This window comes from Varroa jacobsoni, unplaced genomic scaffold, assembly GCF_002532875.2.
Source record: "Varroa jacobsoni isolate VJ856 unplaced genomic scaffold, vjacob_1.0 scaffold_253, whole genome shotgun sequence".
Taxonomy (NCBI): Eukaryota; Metazoa; Arthropoda; class Arachnida; order Mesostigmata; family Varroidae; genus Varroa; species Varroa jacobsoni.
In genome coordinates, this window is record NW_019213155.1 from 436,606 (window position 1) to 459,875 (window position 23,270).

The following is a 23,270-nucleotide window of genomic DNA, read 5'->3' on the forward strand; positions in this document are numbered from 1 at the left end:
CAGGGTACATAGAGCATACAAAAAAGTTTTTCAATTCCGGCTTTTAGAGCAAACAGCTCGAACGCTACTTTATTACATTACGATTTGTAGCGCCCACACACATCTAATACATACATAGATGCCAAGCTGATACACGCGCACACACACACACACACGCACGCACGCAAAGCTTTTAGCTTATTCTAGATGGGGTCATTGTGGATAACAGCTGCAGTGCCATCACACATCGACAGCACCTATAGCGCCTTCCAGAAGTGAACAAAGAGAAAGTCCTCGGACAGATGTGTTAACGAGTTTATTGATTTTCGGTTCTCCCGTTCTCTCTCCCTGTGTTTCATTCTCGTCCTGCGTATAATCTCCTTTTTTCCGCTCATTCTTTATTTCGGCTACTTTCTCCGGGAACTCTTTAAACTTCGAGAGAATCGAGCGTTTCTAGTAGGCCTATATGCCAAATGGCAGCCTTGGAATCCTTATCGACCAGCTTCGTGAATCTTGGTTATTGACGCGTTCAGTTTCATCTGTGCGCTGTTATCATTCTGAGTAGAAAAAGCTTTACCGCCGCCGTTAACGGGCAACGCTAGAGGCATCATAGCTTATGCTATCTGGAGAGACAAAAAGCTGTTATCACTGTTAAAATGAATGAACCAGGCTATATAGCTATGTAACCGCTACTCGGTGCGGCGATAGAGATTTAGACAAGGCAAGGCAAGAGCGTCTAAGACGCACTTAAGAATACCTAAATGCTTGGCGCTGGCGCGCCCATGTGCTGATTCGCGATCCCGGTATAGAGGGGAGTAAATGCGGTCGACGACACAGACAAGCGAATGTTTTTTTTGCTCAAGAGAAATCAACATAGAAAAGAATCATCTAACGACAAACATCGGTGTGTGTCCCTTTGAGTTTTCGAAAGCCTATCGGTCGTTTGTCGAGACAGGCAGAAAAAGGAAATGCTGAAACCGTCTCGAACTTTCGTTAGGCACATCGTATTAAGCCTAACATTTCGATAGAATAAGCTAGGTTAGTATTGGTAGTTCATTCAACCTTTGGTTGACTAGTGATGTGAACACGCGCGCTCGCTACCCAGACAATCCGGAGCAGCTGCAACGTATCTCTCAATTTGCTGGAAAGTGTCAAACTGTTCTCTTCTAAAATATGCATTCTTGCTACCGCTACTATCAGCTCGGATAGAAGAAAAAGTAGCTTTTCATCAACTTCTATTGGGGGTATTCCGTTTAGGTCTGCTGCAAAGCCGTTTGTTGTCGTATTGCGATTAAAAGCGGCTGCAACCAACAATAACACGGTAACGAAACGTAGAGGGCACAATTCAATCAGCTGACGCGTCTCTTTTCCAAGTCTAACCTTATTGCCATGTACACGATTCGGTCGGCAATCCAATTGGTGGTCGGGCGATTGTCGACGTGTCGTCCGTTCGCTCGTACCATCGAAGCGTCGCACTAGAATCGTACCTCCATACAGTCCTGGCAATTACTTCTATATCTTCCGCGATTCTGCCAAAAGGTCGAAGGTCACTGCCTATCGTCTGCGGCGGCAAACCTATCTTCTCTAGAGCCGTTATATTGCGCTTGTCGTCGTCGTCGTCGTCTCTCTGCTACTTCTATTGTAATTGTCGATTTGGTGGCCTTTTTACTGGTCGCCTATGTCGTTCTTCATCGGATTTCAAATATCAATAAATGAGTGTGAAACTACTTTGAAGAGATGTTCACTCATTTAATGTGAATCCTGTGGGATCGATGCTAACGCCAACTGAAACACAATATAATCCAAGCCCTTCTTTTGATCTAATAACAAAAAAATGATAGCATTCGGCTTGCTTTTTTACTACTATGTCGATATATTAGTGCTTTAAGTCTACGATGACGATTGTTAACTGTTAACATGACTAGTCAGAGGATGCTGCAGGATAAGTAGGGAACGCTACACGTATACAAGGTACATTGCACACACAGCACTGGGTCCCACACCTAGTACATTAACAATAGCCACTTCGTGAAGCCTTATTTCGTCTCACCGACAGTATGATATACAGGACGGGGCTACGACGTTTCGCTACAATTTACGGAACATCACTTCTGAAGTCGTACTACATTGGACGTGTTTCTAGTACTAATGAAGAGGTAATGGCACCGCCGACACCAGCTAACCCGTGAGCTCGCTTTTTATCTCGAAGCAAAAAGGAAGATTCATCATTGTGTGGCTCAACTTTTCCCTCTCGTTCCATCCCTGATACGTAGCTTTGTTCCAGAATTTGACTATTCGGTGCTCGCCTATGGGCTTGTTTTTGTTACCCTAACGTTATTGTTGTTTCTGCTGCCGCCAACGACAAGCGCTGATCAGAATCCGCACAGTCTATCAAAATGTCCCATTAACGCAAGTATTAATCCCTATATTTTTCTAGCTTTGTATTCGTCAACGCTGTTAGCCGCCACTAACTACTAGCCTGCCTGTCGCTGTTTCGCTCTGCGTTGAGCGCGTACTCTTTTTTTTTTTTCGAATCATCGATTTGTTCAATATTTGACCGTCTTACATTGCTTTCGCATCGCACATATTAAAGGGAAAGACAACAGCATCACGGCCTGGTGAACACTCTGAAGCAAAATCGACGACAAACCCCGCGTGGCGTAGCGCCGCTGCGAGGAGGCGACATGGTGGCAGCACCAGCGACCGTTTTGTATTCTCATTACTATAACAACGTTCTACTGTTCCGGCTTCTGGTTAATTTGTCATTTACTTCTTCGTCTGGTTCCTTTTTTGCGTCTAGCGTACTACAAGCGTATGAAAGCAACTAATGATACAGGCTACAAAAGTAGAAAGGCAAAGGAAAAGCGGGCATCGGGCCTGTTAGGAAACAACCGCGACGATCATGCGATTATCACGTTGAACCCTAACGTACAACCTTTTGTTATCGTACACACTTTTCGCAGCATGGGCCCATTTATAGATTTACCTATTTGATTGTAGTCTTAAACGTAAACGTTTGTTCACTGTCTCCTCTGCAGACAGCCAAGATGGCGTTACTTTAAATGGTAATACTGTCGTATGTGGTAATAGTTACGGCCACTTTTCTCGAGCGAGCATCAATCATTGCGGTTACAAAGACAGTTTACCTTATATTGGGATCACTATGCCTATTTAGGTATAGCAAAAGTAATAGTTGTTTTTCGAATGCGGTCCTACTGCTGGAACCTTTTGGCTTCTGCACAATAGTTTGCGATGCTTTTTGAACCCGCTCAACCATAGCGAGCCAAGCAGTGCCAGCAACAACGATGTTCTGGTAAATCGCAAGAAATTGGAATCATTTTTATGTGGGCGTTGGCTTGGATCGTCGCTTGGTAGAGCTGTTACTTACAATGAGCGATTATTTAAGGTTGATGATGCTGTTCCCTTTGTTTGCCTGCCTGCCTGCCTGGATGCTATATGGTAAACAATAACGGAGACGTTTAAAAGCGCTCGTTCGTCGACGAGTGCGCAAATAACAGGGAAATGAGGTACTGATGATGTGAAAACTAATCCTGATCGTTGGCTGGTCGAACGAAGAGTCGCGCGGGGAGAGATGGCAGTATTACAGTCCGCATAACTTATATGCCCACTCGCGAACAGGACGTCGGATGAAGGGAAAAATAAGACGGGATTACTTGTAGAGATGGTACGAAGCTATGAAATCATATGGTACGGCGTCTTGGCATTGGAGAGCGTGATCAAATCTTTGTAGTTCGTCCCCTTTACATATAAACATCAGGTTGCATTGTACATGATAAATGAGTGCAGCACCTTTAAAAGTTTTGTTAAGATAAGAATTTTATTTTTTACAAATTAAGGCAAATATAATGGTATATAATAAACAATGATAGTATATAATAAATACAATAATCTTTCAACTTAGTTTGAGCAACGATTGTTAAGGACAGGCATGTAATATGTTTAAGGTCTGAGTAATCGTTCGCGAACTACTTCATTCTTTAAGCGTGCCGCCAAAAAAATGTACAGTCCTGCCAATGAATCTTCCGTGCGTATGATGATGATGATGATGCGTCTATGTGTGTAATAGTTACTTGAATCGTTTAATTCGGCCTGAAGTGTTTAAACGTTCGCGGTGAGCAAGTGGGTATTTTGTGGAACGGACGGTCGACTCCATATGATAGCAATGTACTCTCTCGTAAATTGTCCATATTAACCTCATGCTAGCAGGTCTAGTTATGTGGCCGTCAAAAAGATACTTTATTATAATAGTCTGACTCAATAATAACCCATCCTATCCGTTTTTCATTGCTTATGAATAAGAATTGGAAGCAGACAAACAAACAAACCAACAGAACTTCGCCGTCTACGTGTCTTCAACACGAACTGTTATTGAGATATATACGAATCTAACGCGACTACGATTATAATCCTACTACTTCGCTAGCGAACAGCCATTTGCTAAAGGTACCCCTGCTTGCGCTACGATATTATCCATACGCGTGACAAACTCTTTGATTGCGGTGAAATTACAGTTCAAAGAACTCTAGACAAATCTGCGTACCCTAGAAAAGAGTGTAACAGAAACAAAACAAGATGTAGCCTTCAAGACATAATAGTCAAACAATTATTACCTGGCCTATCATAGGTCGCGGCAGTGTTTTAACTAAATTTCATTGTTTGTTTGTTTGGATCAATGAAGGGTACGGTTACTTTTAGCTACGGCAGCCTTCGGAATGACCGTCCAGTTGGCTAGTTAGTTGTTGGCCATCGATGCCTTCCTGAGGACCTATTTGTCTGCGCGTTTCGCTCGTACCGATTTCGAACACAACAAGGGACAGACAGCTTCCACGCAAATCCTCTGGATGCTCCTGATTCTCAGCCTCCCCGAGCATCAAACGACACTACCCCGCGTGAATGAGCTCTTACGAAACTTCTCTTTATACCTCTTCGTTTTAATAGGAAATAACCGAATAAATAAAGCAGGCCGTTTCTCGGGTCGCATGACTAATTTTGTATTGATGTTTCTTTCACGCTAATTGTCATGTACGAGATAATGCCTCTGTGTTCATTATTGAAAATCTTCATTAATCTTCTACAATTTTGGGATCATTTTATCGGGCTAACAACGTACACGACGACAGAACGTGTACTGATGTCGTATGATTAACGCCATCAGTGGTAATAGTACGACCACAGTTACTGAGTGAAACAAAGATATATCTTCGTGTTGACTTTTTAGATGCCTAGCTATACATATACAACACGTCATTGCGTATTGGCTTTGAATGCTGGTCTCCTTTGTTAACGTAAATCAATAGTAGTTCTCTGTTTTTCAACTAAATAACTCTATGACCCAATCACATTGTAAGCGACCCACTGAGTTTCATAACAATCATTTCAGGGCAAAGGATTGCTAACTTGGACCATTCGTTACCTTTATCGTCGGTTACATCCAGTAAGCACTAAGTAAGGACAATATTACGCAAATCGAAGAAAAATGAAAAACATCTGATCCAGTTCAGGGTTCACGGCCCAGATAGCCCTTACACACACACACACAGAGTATAGAAAAGCGAACGTGCACATAAAGAATAAAGGTGGCTTGTAGAATTTCGTGCAGCACGCAACAGCTCATATTTAGAATGAATCGATGCTGCGGTTCCGTTCATAGATTTGTCTCAAACACAATAATATATAAATTTCTGCGGTATAACAACTAGGTTCCACTACAATGAAATATGTTTGCTTATGATTGCTTTTCGTCGTCCGTTATCCGCCGTCCCAACGGTATATTCTGCTGTCATAGCAACGCTGTCTTCTATGTGCTGTCTTCATTTTGACTATTAACACCACAACTTCTAACAGCAATCCTCACCAGGTAACCGTTTTCAACATTTTATTTTTTAGTCTCGACGCTAGCAAGCATTGCCTGTTGGCCTGACCCCCTTACCGTTTGAATTTAGTCGCTTTTCTCTAATCTAATTTATGCGACCGTAATGTAACAAGGGGCACTACGCAGTGAACGGCGTGCGAACCAGTGAGTCAAGCATTTGCCAAAATGACTTCAACTTCACGATTCAATCACTCTGATCGATGTACAAAAAAAATAGCCCCCTAAAAATCGAGCCGATACTTTGTACGCACAAACACAGACGTATTGATGACACCTAACAAAAACCTAGTTCGAAAAGTCAAATGTTTCGTTTTTTAATATTTATATGTATAATTTTTCGCAATTGCTGCTATCGTGTTCACTAATGATTGCTATTTAATATAGCTTCATATTCGGTCATGTACAGCAGGAATGACGGCTAGAGAAGTAGCGATCCTCAATACTTCGCGCATCTACCTGTTATCGTCTGGAGCGGGTTCATTTTATCTTCAGTATCGTCATAGTTCGTGTGTACGATGTGGCGTTTCTAATATAGTAAAACACGAATGTCTTCGTTACTGTTGTCTAATTGCACTGGCCATCGCTCGTTGACTGCTATACCAATAACGCTTAATACGAAATTAACTTGAATTGTTCGGATCATCAACCCCAACAGGCCCCATCAGCCCGACACCGTAGCGTATTCTTTAGCGGTACGGTCTGATAAAGAATTAGATCATTCACTGATCTAAGAATAGCAGCAGCAGCAGCAGCAGCAGCAGCAGCAGCAACAGCAGCAGCAGCAGCAGCAGCAGCAGCAGTAGTAGTAGCAGCAGCAGCAGCAGTAGCAGCAGCAGCAGCAGTAGCAGCAGCAGCAGCAGCAGCAGCAGCAGTAGTAGTAACAAAACTCCAGTCATTATAATAAATATTCTGATCGTTGTTGATGATTGTAAAATACATTGCCCGAGATACACCCAGTCGGATACAATAACCCGTCCAGGCCGACGAACGCTAGTTAGATAGTTATCAAAATATCGGACGAATACGATTTTTGGACGCAGCAAAACTAGAAGACGTCAAATAATAACAGTAACACTATGTGCAACGGAAATGGCGAAAAAAGCATCGTTCGGCGTTGTTCCATTGTTTTCGAAGTATAACGATGGCAGGAAAAGCGGCAGTCCTTACGGCGACGACGACAAAAGGGCAAAGGACAACGAGGAAGCAATGTTGCAACGCTCAGAAAGAGCAGAGCCGAAAAATTATGAAGATCATACCCTCATTGTATCGACAAAAATCCTATATTTTTTATTAGTGAAAATAAATCTCTATTACCCCACCTGTTCCGGCGCATCAGTTGTACCTTCACGGTACAAGTAGGTTGGTTTTGTATCCTACCTAGGCCGCAAATTCTTTTCGTTTTTAAAACAAGTATCTCCTTTTCGTTCGGCTGTAAGCAATAGACACATTTCGGCGGAGTTATGCGAGCGGGGTCCTTTTTCAGTGAAGATAGAACGTCAAAGCTGTGGCCCCGTTGTTTCGATGGGCCCAGTTTGAAGGGGGTGCGCGTGCAAACGTGCTCGAGCCAGAGAGTCGAAGCACACACACACGCAGTCAAAATGAATATCTAAGTACTTATGCACGAACGAATTTTGTGGACAGAAATATGCTCAACGCCAATGACGCCCATGGCAGTCATAAGGGCACTATAGGATAGAAAGATAGAAGAAGCGCACAGATTGGCAGTTTGGCTAGGAACAAGGAGCATGTTAGAAATAGCGACAAGAAAAACCCATCGGATTTTAGCAACCCTACGAAGACAATTCTGCAGTTGTATTCATCTTTTTCGATTATGATTAGATGGCATATTTTTTCTATGACGCTTTACATCTCTCAAGTGAGTAAGTGGATTGACGGCGGCATCGGGATCGAGGTGGAACTTCTTCTTGCCGGGTTGAACGGCATAAATGGAAGAGCAGCTATCGCAACAGCAGCAACTGATAGCGAACCATGATGACGATACCAGAAGCAATGACACCAGTCTTCGGTCAGCTAATCTATTAACTGTCTGTCATTCGTCTGGGACAAGCCCATTCGACCATTTAGAAGATGGTGCCATTCTTCTTTTCCATATTGTGTTCTTCCAGCATTGGTCTATCTTACTAGAGGCTCTAAGGATGGCTTATAAAAAGTCAACGTTTTTCAGCAGTTGAAAAATTTACCCCACAACGTAGGGTTATGAGGCCTATTAAGCATTTCGTGCGAAAAATTTAGTTGTTCAACAAGGCTAAAAAAAATTCGCGTTCTATGAGAACCAGCTGTGCTCGTGATAAAAAGATCCTTCATTACCTTATCAGAGTCTCTATCGAGGTAGTTCAAGGGTGCGCACTGGTTGGTCTACAATAGGTTCTCATGAAGTTTTACCGCTCAGTGAAATGCCTGGCTTCGAATCTTGACCTGAACAGTGCGGAACTTGTAACTTGTTGCTATCTGTAATGCTTCTTAAAGCCAGAATGCGTGTACGATCATCGTGTTCATCTATGGCATTAATGGGTGAGCAAGAGCCTAATATAGGAAACAACGAGGCATATTTAGAGTTTGCAAGAAACAATCTAGGCGTCAAAGCCCTCTAATCTGTAGATGTATGTGCTGGAACTTTATTAGCGTTTATAAGTAACTTTTCTGAATCAAGGTATGCTGATTAGGGAAAACGGTATATATGGATTTCGTAAGTGTATTATGCCCCCGTTGTTTCTAACATCGAGTATCGTTAACTGATCTGTTTCAAAAACATACCGAAGTGGCGCGTAGTCTTTATACGGACAAAATATATACATATACGAGTTACTATTGCTATAAATAGCAAATTTACCTTATACCATACCATAACTTCTATATATCATTAATCAAAGGATAATGTGGTATTAGCAGATAAAACTATTTGATTTGTCGGACTAGTTTTTATTGTAGCTATGGCATCGTGAGATATCATTGCCAGCAATGGTATCAACGTACCCCTTTTACTAATACGCACCTTCTGCTACTTAAACATGCTCTTATTGATTATCAAGAACTTACCTGGCTTACCCTTTGTACATGTGGTCGAACGCTGGCTAGCTAGTACGGCAGAATAGAGTGCACTGTAAGCACATAAATACATATTCGGCACTTCAGCTTTATATAAAGGTATAATAGCTGTAGCCTTTGTTCTGCTTGTTGTTCCACAGTGGTCTTATTGTCCTCGGTAAGCTTATGCAGCCCTTGCGCGGACAGTCTGTCGTACGTCGGCCCCAATATGTGCCCCCCACATAGCAGACTCATTAGCTCGTTTTTCTATGAATTCATTGTTTACTCGACGCGAGGTGGCTTGGTATGTTTTGATCGCCATCATCGACATGGCTTCGTCGTCTCCGACTGCACGCGATTGTCGTATATGATTACAAAACGAAAATATGCAATAGGTATTTGTTGCCGCCAGAGAGCGCCTAGGGAGAGTGCCAGGAAGGCGCCTCACACAGTTTTTCTACGTTTTTTTGCTACGTTCACTCGCTTAGTGTGGCTGTGTGTCTGCGAGATGGAAACGCGTTGTTCTTTTCGTAGTCGTCGTATCTTTCCTGCCGCTGCCGTTGCTACTGCTGCAATATTTCTAGATGTGTATGTATTGTGGGCAAGTAAGTGTGACGGCGCATTTCGTTCCCTTGATTTGAAATCATCTGCAGGTTGCTGCCCAGACGGGAAACTCATTTGCAAGTCCGATCACTGCTCGAGCGCACACGAATGAGCGACATCTTTGCGGTGCAGCCGAAGTCATCATAGCTGTGGTGATGACTGGGCTGCTGTCACCGTCGCTTGCTAGGCCAAAGATCGAGTGCTGAATACCCAGGGATGCGGAGTCAATGCGTGTTTGTGTATCGAAAATCCTGCTGCAAGCACTTACTCACCATTGCCAGTGAATTGATCCTCCATCTAAGGTCCTACGACTTTTAGGGTTATGTACGCCGATTAGGATGCTCTCGCTAGAGCAACACCGGACAATATGCTTCCTGTAATGTAGCATAGCAAATCAACGTTCATTTAGCAAGACCCGTTATAAAGTGCAGCAATAGCAATAGTTTTTTTTCGAGACATCAGGCACTGAGCATACTCTTTACATTCCGTCACCTTAAGGTGGGATCAGTGTTCGAGGAAGACACTCGAGGATTAAAGCTGCGACACTGATTAAAGCAAGCTATGAACAATTTTCAAAAGTAATTCATTAATGCTTACATTGAGTACTATAAGTAATTCCTTTCCTTAAACATATGTGTCCCTATCATTTTGTTACCGGCTTCGTTTATTTGTAAATCTAAGTTAGGTAATTAAAAAATGCCGAAAAATGTTTAAAGGTTTTAAAACTAGCTTATCAAGGGATACTAATTTAGAGAGCAAAATCAGCAGGGGTAAGTTAATGTGACCCATACAAATATAGACAGAAAAAGTACAAGTTATCAAATCACGTTGAGTGATTGAGAAATAGTTGAGCTAAAATAGAACAGTGGAACTGTCTTCAAGGAACCACCTCATGACACATTGAATTCTAATCGATTTACAATACCGACAAATAATAGTACCATGACAACTTACTCTAAAAGTTGTCATGGTACTATAGTACAAAGAAAGGTAGGTCATATTGAGACGTCTGCTCTGTCCAGATGGTTGGGCTACTCTGACGGACTAAATCGTGCCTGTCACTTATGTTTGGTGCTAGTTGATTGCCTCGGCTGAAATGAAGCTACACTAATTGACCATTTCCGGTCCCCTTCTGGGTTGTGGCTATTCGGTACTATTTGCCTTCGTATAATGACGATGACAATTTGGCTCGACGTACCGACAAGGGTCATTCGCTAAATTCAGCCGGTTGATTGCGGGTGGTAATCGCTTGACAACGACGGAATCGTTCCGCCATTGCTTTGTTACCTCTAGCATGGACGCGTCGTTGGCTTGTAACTGTTTTTTAACATGCTTACTCTTGTGCTTGCTCGTGCATCCAAGCAGCAGCGGCAACGGTGACGCTACCCCTCCATCCAGCTGCCGTACTGAAACGAGCGAACGGGCATCTGATCTGGCATTTTAGGGCGAACCCATAGCGTGATCATGTCTACTCTTCTAGCGAACTTCTCGAACCCGCTGAATTCTGCACGGTACAGCTTTTCTCATTTTTCTTGGTTCGACGTTTGTCTTATGTCCGTTCGCTTTTATCGCGCTTCTCGGCCCTTTTCAACAGTCTTTCCTTTTTACTACTTCACTCAGCTGATGCTGTTTCCTCTTCCGCTTATTTTTTAAAATCTTTTGTTCGCAAGATATTTGTCTTATCGCTAGATGGATAGCCCTGACAGGAAACAACACTCAGTGGCCCAGCTTGATTAGTTGCTAAATTTAACACCTTTGACGCGGCAAAATTACTCAGTGCCACTATCGCTATGGCCCTAACCATTGGCATTGCTATTTAACATCGCCTAGCCCTGTTCATCAGTAATGCTGTCTCAGCTTTATTCTTTCAGGCTGGCCACTCCTTCAATAGGTCGTTCGGTTTGCTGTCTTTCCTTTAAGCTGTTCCTCTCTTAGCCAACTTCACGCTTTTTTAGCGGCTGGTTTTTTTTTTAGCCATTCTGATAGCGAGAAGACTGACGACTTCACAAATGCAGCTGGGCAATATTTTAGTTCAATAAAAATTTCTTTGTAAATTGTTTAACTTTCTTTCTTTTATAAAATGCTTAGCTTTCTTCTATTGCTGCTGGCCTACCGGACTGAGTACGAATTATATATACGTAATGAAAATCATTAACTAGGCACCGTTGACAAAATTACGACCGGTAGAATTCCATGCGTAGGAAGACTGATTCCACGGCGAAGGCCTGAGCGGCGTTAAGTCGTCGTTCTTGTGAGTGCATGACAAGGACCCATGAAGAGGCCTGCCTAAAAGGGTTCGTCCTGAAAAATTCATTGGCGTCTGCATTCTGATCTTCCGCACTATTCTAGCCTCCTTCTTGCCCGGCTTGCTGGCTTGCCTGCTTTCCCTGGCTCTATTCTGCACAGCAGGCCTGCAGCTTAGATAGAGGGAGGCAGCTAGCTCGATTCGATTTAATGCTGCAAGGCTTCTCTTTGACGTCCGTACTCTGTAAAAGTTTCTCTCCCTCGAACAGTAGTAGCGGCGGCGGTCCTCTTTGACCTGCGTTCCATGGTCGACGGTGGCCTTATCCGTCTCCTATTGTTGAAGCTACCCTCGTCAACAGAGACCCTGTGTACGAAGGATATGGTTGATCATAGGGGGTGCAGGCCGGGGAGTCTCCATAGGAACACAATGAGGCTCGTGCGTCGTCCTGGAGGTGGAGCCAATGCCTTCCCTCCTGTTCCCTCTCCCATTGTGCCCACAATACAGGCCCAGCCCAACAGAACAGGCCCCCGGGAAAACGGCTCCTTTCCGGGTGGCCCCGTCGGTCCATCACGAAGATATGAAGCGTACTTCCACCGACACCCCCAGCCTGTGGCAATAACGTCCCTTGTGCGCCATACGTCCTATACCTTTGAGCAGGGTTTAGTGCTGAGGCCAGGCCGGGCCGGGCGGCTCAGTTGCCTGAGATCGTGTGAGGACCTATTTTTCGCCGGGGCCTTCCTCCGCCGCGCGGTCCTGTTTTGAACTAGCCGACCGATCAACTAACTTGTGCAGTGAGTGGGTGTACGCCTGGCCATTTCCCTTCTCGTATGTGGCGTTGTGTATGTGTGTGTGTGTGTGACAAAGGAGAGCGAGGGATGCCGAAGTCCTCGTATCTTGTTGGCCGTCAGGCTGCTGCTCTCTGGGTTCTGCGAAGCTTTGTACCCTCGGCCCTGATAGACAGCTAAAGCCTGATTATGGCGGGACTAGCCTGCCAGGGATTCGAAGGGAAGAACTATGGGAAGAAGTGAACAGGGAGAACCGGGATCTTTCAAGGAAACGCACACGGAGTCTTTCGGGGGTTCTGGGCTAACGAAGGATCAGGCCGATCTTAGTCCAACGAACAGAGCAGAAGTACGGTAGGGGCTAGGGATAAGGGAGTGTAGGGATGCAGGACGTAGAAACGAAAAGGCAGCAGCAGTTCGGCAAACGGAGCCCGTCCAGGAGAAGAGGGAGCCGCTTTGCCGGGGCCCATGGCTGATAGCGGAGGAGTGGCTGCTGTCGTGCCGATGTTGGCTGTGGCAGATCGACCTACTGTGCAGACGGCGGAGTGTGGCGCGACGCCAGCGGTAGCGACGCCGAAGCCGGTCGGAGCTGCTCTAGCAGTGCCGCCAGCCACTGTTGAAGAGCGATCCCTTTTTCCCTCCTTCTATGTTTCCATCCGGCGCGCTATCTCATCCACAGAGAAGAGTCGTCGTTGAGGAAATGTCGATCGACACCGAAAAGAAACATCCTATAGCTCGGGGAACGGCGGGTCTTAGTTACTTATTCGACCCTCTACAGCAGAAACAGCAGCGATATCACAAGGAGAAAAAAAAGGAGGGGACACCTAGGTGGTTGGGTTTTCTGGTCAGGTTTAGCCCGTGCAAAGCCAAAAAAGAAGAAGAGAAACCTAAGAAACCAAGAGGCATCGCCGAGAAGTTCGATGCGCTACCCCTGCTACCGTGGCTGCAACATATAACGCACACACACGCACAGTGACGATGCGGGTAGAGAGTGCAGTGAGGCACAAGATGACGAGAGGAAAAGTCTAGGCAAGAGAAGAGGAGTTGCCAGGACGGTGGAGCCGTAGCCAAGCAAAATGAGTCTGCGGTGCCCGGTAGCATGGCGAGTCTTAATGCCGCACCAACAACAGTAGTGGGTCCTGTAAAGCTGAAGCAGCAATGATGGCGGTGGAAGCCTGTTCAGGCCATCTTTCTTCCCGAACGGAGGGCATTTGGTAATAACACATGTTACTCAATTTCGTAGTTGTCGCTGCCACCTCCTGCTATTACTACAACGACTGCAGCGCTTTAGCGGGTACAAGGAATATAGAATATATATGTATGTGGTTAAATAGAAGACGATACAACTTTTAGTTTATTATTTTTGTCCTTTGTCAATTTTGCTTATCTTTCTTTATGAGAAATTAACTTCATGTATTTGATCTTGTTGTTGCTGCTGCAGTTGAGCGAGTCGGAAGACTGGAGTGAATCCGACCACGAAATGGCCATTCAACTTGCAAGGTAAGAGAAAATATGGACGGAAAAAAGAGGTAAACATTCAAACAGCTGTTCTAATTGGGTTAGACGGAAACTGAAAACAGAGGAAAAATAATTTGCGTTTATATGTTACACCGAGTTTTTTTTAGAAACGTTACATACCGATATGTGTTTAGGAGAAAGCACCTGCTATACACGCAAACTATATTCGATTCTGAAGCCTCATTTTAAGCAGTTCGCAGAAACTGGGTCGCAAACTTTATTTGAAAGTTTGCACTTTTTTTTTTTGTATTCCATTGCATAATCACATTTACCCTATTCGTTTAATCGAAACAGGCGCTCGTGAAAAAAAAATGTCCACAATCGACTTAAGACCAGCTTACCAGTAGATGGGCTGTTGGATCATTGAGATAGACAAGAGTATGCTGTCTCTTGCTGTTTTTAATCATACTCAAAAAGTTCAAAAAAGGCCAGAAATCGATATAAAAGTTGAGATGTTTCCTTTCGTGAATGTAACCTGTGTACATATCGTCTTCTTTCTGCTTCATTCAAGCTAATGTCCCTTCGTCTTCGTATAATTATAATCATACTTTGTTTGGTCCAATGTTATCTCCTATGGCAAACTACTTGCGGCATTGTCGAATGCTACCAATGTTTTTGCCATTGCGTGGAACCTACTTTGCTCCTGGGCTCACACGAAAAGGCCCATCGTATCCGCTATTAACAGTTTGTTGGGAGACAAATCGTGTTGGCTAAGGGCCATTCATTGTACACACTTCTGTATAAGCCACAACCGCATACAGCGAGCATGCTCAGCTTTTATCGCAGCTCCGCCCCTGGTTCTATTGTTCGCGTCAGCCTGTTTCTGTTATCGTTTGTATTGTTGTTACTCAAACACGACAAACACGAGTTAGAGAGACAGAACAACAAAGATACCGCAGGGAAACGGTGAAGCGGGAGGCAGCTGAAGAAACAACATCAGGCAATTACGACGACTGTCGTCTCAAGTGCAAAGGAAGGAAACAAACCATGTAATTTACTACTTTCGCTTACATTGTTATTGTGATACAATGAGCACCTTGGATAACACAATGCCCTCCCGATCTACGCGCTTTTGTTGCCCCATTGCCTTTCTGGCTGTCAGTATGCCGCTAACGAGCCATTGTGTTAAGCGTAAAACGAGCAGCCGTTGACGCAAGTTAAAAGGCCGTTGCGTCACGGTCCGTGAACCGCGTGGGAATTCGGCCGATAACAATGAAAAGTACCGTTATAACGGTAGAGTTTCATGTAATGTATAGAACCATATTGAAATAGTAGAAAAATTATCAAAATCCTAGGGCTAGCAGACGGCCATTGTGCGGATCAATTTACGGATGACTGATCGAAACATGAGCAGTCTCGAACGCTAAAAATATTAATTTTTCTCAAAGCTAACCACTGTAAAGTAGCACATATGATGGCTCCATACTCTATCCGCCTGGCTCACTCGATTCATCTTCTATTTAAGCAATCCACTGGATGCGATACGGCGTTCAGCTATATGAAGATCTATTAACGTATTCTATTGTAATGCCGCTGCAGTGATCCGGCAGATATCGTTAGTTCCCTGATTGTCTTCGGGTTGTTGACACCCTGCCTAGGTCGATTATGAGCGTCTTTTGTGCACGGCTTATAATATCGTCCGTGTGTTCCGACATCAATCCGCCATAGTCCATGGCACCGGCTGCGTAAGTGTCAATAATAATAAAATAGTACTAGCAGCAGCAGCAGCAGCAGCAGCATATTCTTTCGTACTCGCTTGTTCGCCCGTACCGGTTTCTTGCCTAATGGTCAGCGACGTCACATCGATGTAAAGACATGATAGAAGAAAATAGGTGACAAGCCACTGCGAATCAATATCAGTACGTATGCCTCCATTGATCGAAAACGAAGAAATCCAAAGTCGTTCTTAGAATAGGACACAAGAACAGCCTGTATAATGATGGGCGCATACGAATGCAGATATGCCGTCAAGACACTGTTCTGTGTTTACTCCTTCCACAATTGTCTCGTCTTCTCGATAAATCAACGAGGATCTTCGTAATGAATCAAACAGTAGTGGACGTCCGTAGATTTGATGATATAACATTGTCAGCGTAAAAGATTATCACTTTAATTCGGTATTAGGAATTCAGCTAACAATTCAGCCTTGGTGAGAATACGAATATTACTGAGCCTGTTAGGTAGGCTAATAAGGAAGGACAAACGTTTGTTCCAATGTTCTGCGCAACGCTAGCGCTATTCGTTCAGCAACCACCAAAATGTTGCTGATATTTCAGTATGTAACGCCCGTTCCCTTATTAGGCTTTCCTTGTTGAAAAGCGAGAGGTGCCATGGTTGTTGATTGTCCGACCTGGCATGGGCTGGCTTAATTTTTTCCAATGAAAACCTTTAGAGACAGAACGTTATCAAATATTGCTAGCAAATGACGCTGGATACGTTACAAAGACGATGTCACTTAGGCGATCTAACATCGGATACGTGTGCCATAACTTTAGATTCGTTTAAAAATCATTGTTAACTTTTCTTTTTTTCAGCAGCCCTATGAGGGTTCCTTTCAACGGGTCTCCCCTCGAGCTTAATGTAAACCTAAATAACCTGGACGCAAACCTCGCGCTACTAGAAAAACAACGCCTACTAACCGAAATGATTAGCCAACTTCAACGACATTTCGAAGGAAAATTAGTAAGTTGTTGTTACGTTACCTAAAAATATAGCATTGGCTTATTTTTCTCACGCAAATAGAAAATCTAGATTAAGTATCTTTGACTTTGTTTTCAACTTACCTGTACGTTTCCTCTGAACCCGCTAACCGTTGAACCTTCAAACGGCAAATGGAACACAGACAAGTGTGGCTAGTAAAAAAAACGCTCAGTGGTTTCACCTAGTAGCTAATGTTCCCGTTTCGAATACACATTTTAAGTAAGCATCTGATGTTAATCGACTGTTACCTCCACGAACGAACTATCAGCTCGTCCTTGTAATTGTATTTATTTAAATATGCCACTAGTGAAGTATGAGGTTGACGCGCTCTTCCCTCGTGCTGCTAGTTCTGATTTAAATAAAGTAGCCACGGCCACAGAATGATGCTAGACATCCTCAAGCAACCTGCTCCTCCTTCTGCCTCAACCTACTTCACACACAATATCTACCGATCTATCCGTCTTACTTGCCGTTGGGGTACTGGATGTTCCATACGTACACGCGCGCTATTTCAGTGAATACCACATAAGCGTCCATGGCAGTGCAGTTAAGAGCGTGCCCACATGGATACACAACGTAGCACAGCAGATCGTGTGAACGACCGTCGGATACGGTCTTTCCGCCCCCTGATCCGAGCCCCCACTTCAGTAAACCCCTTCAACCTTTAGTCGGGGCGGGCTAGAGAAAATAAGGGAGATGTCTTTTCAAAAGAATGCGCCGGCAAACTTGATGGTGCGCCTTATTATTAATCTCTTTGTGTACATTGGGCAGTAGCTGGTGCTGCTGTTATATCGACTGCTAACGCTAAGCAGCATCTCCCCGTCTTCACCCATCTAGTACACGCGAATGCCTTCCCTGCCTATTCTATATCCACTCACTTTCTGCCATCGCTACTCGTGATCCCGCTGGTAAAATAGCGCTCACAGGCCGCCGGCATTCGACATCTTTATTTCCAACATACAGACAGACATACATACATATGTACATCATAATCAACAGCACTAACCGTACTTTCAGCAGCAGAAGAGCTTCGCAGTGTTGAATTCCTTTTGTAACCATGTGAGTGCGTGAGCATGTCTTTGAGCCCTGGCGATGAATGTGTGGTGCTCGAGTGAGCTAGTTAGTTGAAGTGCTGCTGCTGCTATTATATGAATGGTAGGCTTCATGGCGATGATGTGAAGTTGATGAGGGTAAAGTGTCGTTGCTGTCATTGTGGTCGTACTGGCCACCCAGAGCAATAACTGTATACGCATCGCCACATTGGATATCATGGGCATCACCACTATTGGCGTCGCTGCCGTTACCGTCAACATCGCTTTGTTTCGTCTTCGAATTGTCGTTGGCTCACTACTATAAATCTAGAACAAGATGCGTGGTTAAAAAGAATCCCAGATGTTATATATTAGAGATATGGCTACTAAGCAACGCGTGGCAGCAGCTCCAGATCGGTAGGGACGGACCCAGGGGACAAAATTGTAGTTGTTGTTGTTGTTGTTGTTGTCGTCGTCGTTATCCGCTGGGGGGCTACTGTGGACTGGTAAAAATTACTAGACTCACACATACACGCTACACAATCACACCGACATACACTCTTTCATGTTGCAACAACTGAGAGCTGCAAAATCCCTCTATGCCGCTCGAAGTGGTGTGGCCTCCGCTATCCTGTATAGTCGACCTGGTACTTACTGGTCAGAACACACGCTACTTCTCGGTTATCCCTCGCTTTCTTCCTACTAGCAACTACTACTACATATTCTAACGAATAGAACGACGGTGGGGGTTGTAGCTAACGGAGCCGCCGCCGCCGCCGCCGCCGCCACAGTGGGCGATAAGAGGCACGACGAAACACCAGTCTGGTGGGGAGGAAACGGAAGGGCGGTTAGGATTCTTGGGGTTGTCATTGGCTCTTGAGGGGTGACAGTAGTGTCTTTAGCAGATCTTTTCAGTGTCAGGGGGCGACCACGACGGGGACAAGCAAAAAATAAGTCCTTTGATGTCCCTATCTTGTCTCAGGCTTCGCTCGTTGTTCCGGCTAGAGGGAGCAAAGGCTCTCTACCGTCATCATCATCCCGGACCCGCAAACGTATACTTGTATATACACACACAAACAGACAGTCAGTCGCATAGAAAAGAGATCTACGCTTATAGGTATGGCGCACGATAGGCACATACAGCAGGACGGATATATAGACGCAGGAGAAACATTGAGATGAGGTGGCTAGGAACCCTAGAGTGAGTGTAATAGCGGCGGGACAAAGTCGCAGCACGACAAACGAATGAAGACATGAGAGTTTACTTAAAATAGGGTGTCAATTTGGCGTCCGCTAGTGGAACGGCGGCGGCAGTAGCAGTATTGATGCCGATACCACTTCGCTGTTAGTGCGCGCAGTGGGTACCAGCGTCATTGGAGACTGGGAACATACTTCATGCTTCGAAGTGACGTTAACAGGGCATAACAATACGTGATAAACATAAACAAGACTGATACTCAAATACTGGTTGAACTGTTACTGGTCAAAAGTGTTTTTGTTTGAAGTGGATACCAGAGCGTAATTATGAAAATTAGCTGTGGTAGAAGCGCCCAGTTACGAGTGCCATAGAATAAAATCGCCAAGTTAACTGCAGTGTGTTAATTAGATAGGTTATTTAGTAATGGAACTTTGGACAATTTCAGGGTTAGAGGCAGAGAAGACGGTCTATGTGGATAGAACCGTTATTTTTTTGTCGTCGTCATGTAACAGTTATAATCCATCGAAACGTTTTACTTCTATACGGCTGCCCCCTAGAGAAAATGGCGTAAGCACAAGAGGAAAATGTGACCCAACTTGTTCATCTAGTACCACAATGATTCGCAATTCGTTGTTTTGTTAGAACGAGGAATTGTGTTGTGCGCTGCTGAACAAACCCTTTTTCTTACCCAGCATTTTTGGTATCTCCTTTGTACTCAAGTCGCTTGTACTGGCTTTACGTTCCAAAGGCCGCTTTTAATCGGCGACATTGGCTAGTCTGACAAAGGCGCAGCCTCTTGTTCCCTGGACAGCTTTGTAAGTTCTCCTGTCGGCTCCGCAATTTCATCGTCAGAAACACTTCGAGAAAGGTATACAATATGCACACTCATACACACGCACACACCCGCAAACCATCAAGCAGCAGTGGAAGTGTACAACAGCTTGTCATCCATGCCGCCATCATCATATGCTATCACACTGCCTGGTCGCACGAGCTGTAACAGCAGCGGCTGCTTAGTTCACACTTGAAGTCCCGGGCGTGGTCGGTTCGGGGAGCGCCCTACAGCCTCCACAGTCCCTTGCGCTGCCCCTGGTACGCCAGCTAATAAGCCACGTGACCGCATCCACTTAAGAGGCTATCGAATCCCAACAGGGCCAGCCACTAGTAGTCAACGAAGCTACCTCGTTCCGTCGTTTCTCACCTCTTCATTATATCCCTGCGCGCTTCCGGTGCTCGTGCGTTTCAAACCTGTCGTTTTCAAACCAGCTATCGAAACGCACCTTGCTGCGAGCAAGAGGCATTGCCGGTGTCTACAGAATAACAGCCACATGCATCCCTTACTAAGGAACATGCCACGTAAGCAACTTGTGTGTGCACGACGTTAGAGAGTGTAAAGGATGACAACGAGAAAATTGAAAAGCAAGATCGAACGAACTAGAGACGCTGTAGAAATTGATCTGCTTTGTGTTCGTACGCACGCAAAGAGCTGCCCCAGTATCTATACGAATGCCTTCGTACAAAGACTAGTACGTGCTCGTATAGCGCCCATTTTGGCTTTGGACAGATAGACGGAGGTTGTCATTTGAAGCCAGAAACGCTGGGACTTTTACCGACAACTTAGTATGATAAGCGTCACGGACTCCGATTCAAAGAGGCCCTAGACGTTTTCAGAATGTTTACTGCGGTAGCCTGTAGAATGATTCGAAAGTAGCATCGCAATGGCTACTTGTAGGTAGCTGCGTTTCTGAAAGCTGCAGTAGGAGGGACGATAATGCAAAGCTAACCGTGGCAATTATAGGGCTTCTTCTTATTGTAGCCCCGGAGAGGAAACGTCGAGTGCAGTCTGAATCACCTGAAATATTCTATGGCTTCACAAAATTCAATTGCTACTTGTCAAACGACTTACCATTGTCGGGGAAGTGTTCCTCGAATTTCTATATTTTTCTAGATAGGGAAAACAATTATATTCTACACGATTATGAATTGTCAAGTGTGAATTATGCAAAAGAAGCCCTCCTGTTCCGAAGTTGTTGTATTTTAGGACTTAGATTGCGTGATTTATACATTTCTAAATACGCATATCTATATATAGATATACATATTTTTTTGGTTTTTTAAAGGCCTTAGACCGACACCCTGATGTTATATATATCTAATGTAGGTTGAAAATGAGATCTTAAAATGCAAGGTCTTCCTGCAGTCGGAATAGTTTTGTTTGCATTAAAATTTCTTATCTATCGATAAATCATATTGGTCACTGCACGGAGGTTATTTCATCATAAAATCGCTGTTAGTCTATGTATCTATAACCTATCAGCACGCACTATAAACTATTAAAATGATTATCCTAGACTATGCGTTTTAACCAGTCTGGGTCATGTCTCTCAGTGTCTAGTTTTATTTTGGTTATTTTCTCGTTGTGGCCATCAGAGGAAGACAGCAGATGGCATTGGGCTCACATTGACCAATGCAGCTAAAGCACTCTTCGGATGCGAGAATCAATAGATGATAATCCACGGTATGAATGAAAAAGTTGCATGAAGGCGTCACGTTTGAAAAGGATACGAAATCCACCCCATGATCATTTCTAGAGGTTTGGACGCCCCCATCATGATCAACATTACTATCAGCAGGTCGCAAAAGCCTAAGCAGCCGTTTACAGCCATCGTCGTGAGGAAATCAGAAACCCCGTCGTGACTACTAGTCAGATTGCAGCCAACTAGGTGACCAGGACTAGTCACTCAGCCAAGTGCGTTCGCAGCCCATCCCGAGGGAAACGGTATAGACAAGCCGTCGATCCCTACTTCGGTTGCCAGGCTGTACCGTCAAAGCCACTATCACCAACCGTCTGGTCCTAAGCTTTGAAACAGCTCTCAGTCGCAGTCAGTAGCGAAAGTTATGGGCCACTGAGTTAATACTCGAAGGCAAAGGCGCTTGGTGTCAGCAACACTCTCTCATAATGTTTGTAGAGAGTGCTGCATTGTCGGGACTAGACGCATCATCGCCGGGCTGGACGCCGTCAGGATGAGCAGACTAAGCGTAGGTAAATGGGAAGATAGTGCGGCGGTAGGTAGCGTTAGCTAAAGACGACTGAAGGGCCTTGCTAAAAGGAACGGGTGGAGGAAGAAAGCGATGAAAGGATGGTCGTTATCGTTGCCGCTGCCGCCGCCGCCGCCGCCTCCGCCTCCGCCTCCGCCATCATGCAACGTAACACGTGCAGGCACAGAAATACGGCGTTATTATTCATCCTTCACTCTCTGAATAGCCCACTGATGAAGATGCTCTGACAGAGACCGAAAAGGGAATGTAAACCGGAGTAAATGGCTCACCGCTTCTTGCACTGCTTGCTCGGTGGTGATCTTGTTGTCGTTGTTGATCCTTAGTAGAACGAGAAGTTCGACTATAGAAGCTGCTCCATCTGCTGATGCCAAACACAACCGAGGACCTTTCACCCCATCTCGAACGAGTAGGAAACAAAACTCACTGCTTGCCTCTTCCTCCATCTCGGTAAAGAGCTGTCCGCTTCCAGAATACAAGAACGGGGACGGAAGGAATGGCTGGTAACAATAATGGTGATTGGATTAGCGAAAGTAGGCAAAATAAGGCTTGTTTACTCCACAAGTCGTTGTAACTTCTAATGATGCATTTATTGTTGTTGTTCGTTGATTGTTATTATCATGTCAAAAAAGGGCAGTATCCGTTAAGACAAGCAACAGGATGATACCGGTCAGAGCCGGATCGAAAAAAATATGTCTGACAATTCAGATGGCATGGTCTTCTTTCAACTCTATACTAAACCCCAAGTCTTAAACGACAGTCATTCGTTCAAAGAAAATAGTTAGGCGTTAAGTAAAGAGGCAACAGTTCATTTTGTTGTTATTGTTGTTGTTACTAAGCAATATTGCTGTATCAGCGAAAGATTTTATGGCCTCATTCAAACTCTTGACTCCGTCAATCCGACATCGACGCTTATTTCGAAATAGGAAATTGGTTAGAATGATCTGAATCTATTGACCAACAGCTAATGGCAGATACTAGTAAGATTTTTTGTGCAAAATGCATCCCCAAGCCAAGCCAAGCCAAGCTACCATATTGTCACAACACAAATGTAAAAAAACAACAGAAGATGCTGTCACAACAACAAGCGCCGGCAAGAAGTGCGCAACAGGCACAACCTTTTAAATAGGCGTAGCTAATCGCATTGATGATAATATTTGTCAAAGGTTCAGCACAAAGGCGACATGAAACCCTCAATAACGCAGTAACTTCAATAACA

General features: G+C 44.5%; 1 protein-coding gene across 1 annotated transcript in view; it reads left to right on the plus strand.

Annotated features, from left to right (window-relative positions):
* LOC111258629 (uncharacterized) overlaps window positions 1–23,270 on the plus strand; it is a 120,332-nt gene that overhangs the window by 44,102 nt on the left and 52,960 nt on the right. Inside the window, exons 6-7 of the mRNA XM_086967535.1 lie at window positions 13,989–14,047; window positions 16,600–16,747. Of these exons, the coding sequence (XP_086823661.1) occupies window positions 13,989–14,047; window positions 16,600–16,747 (207 nt within the window). The remainder of the gene's footprint in view (window positions 1–13,988; window positions 14,048–16,599; window positions 16,748–23,270) is intronic.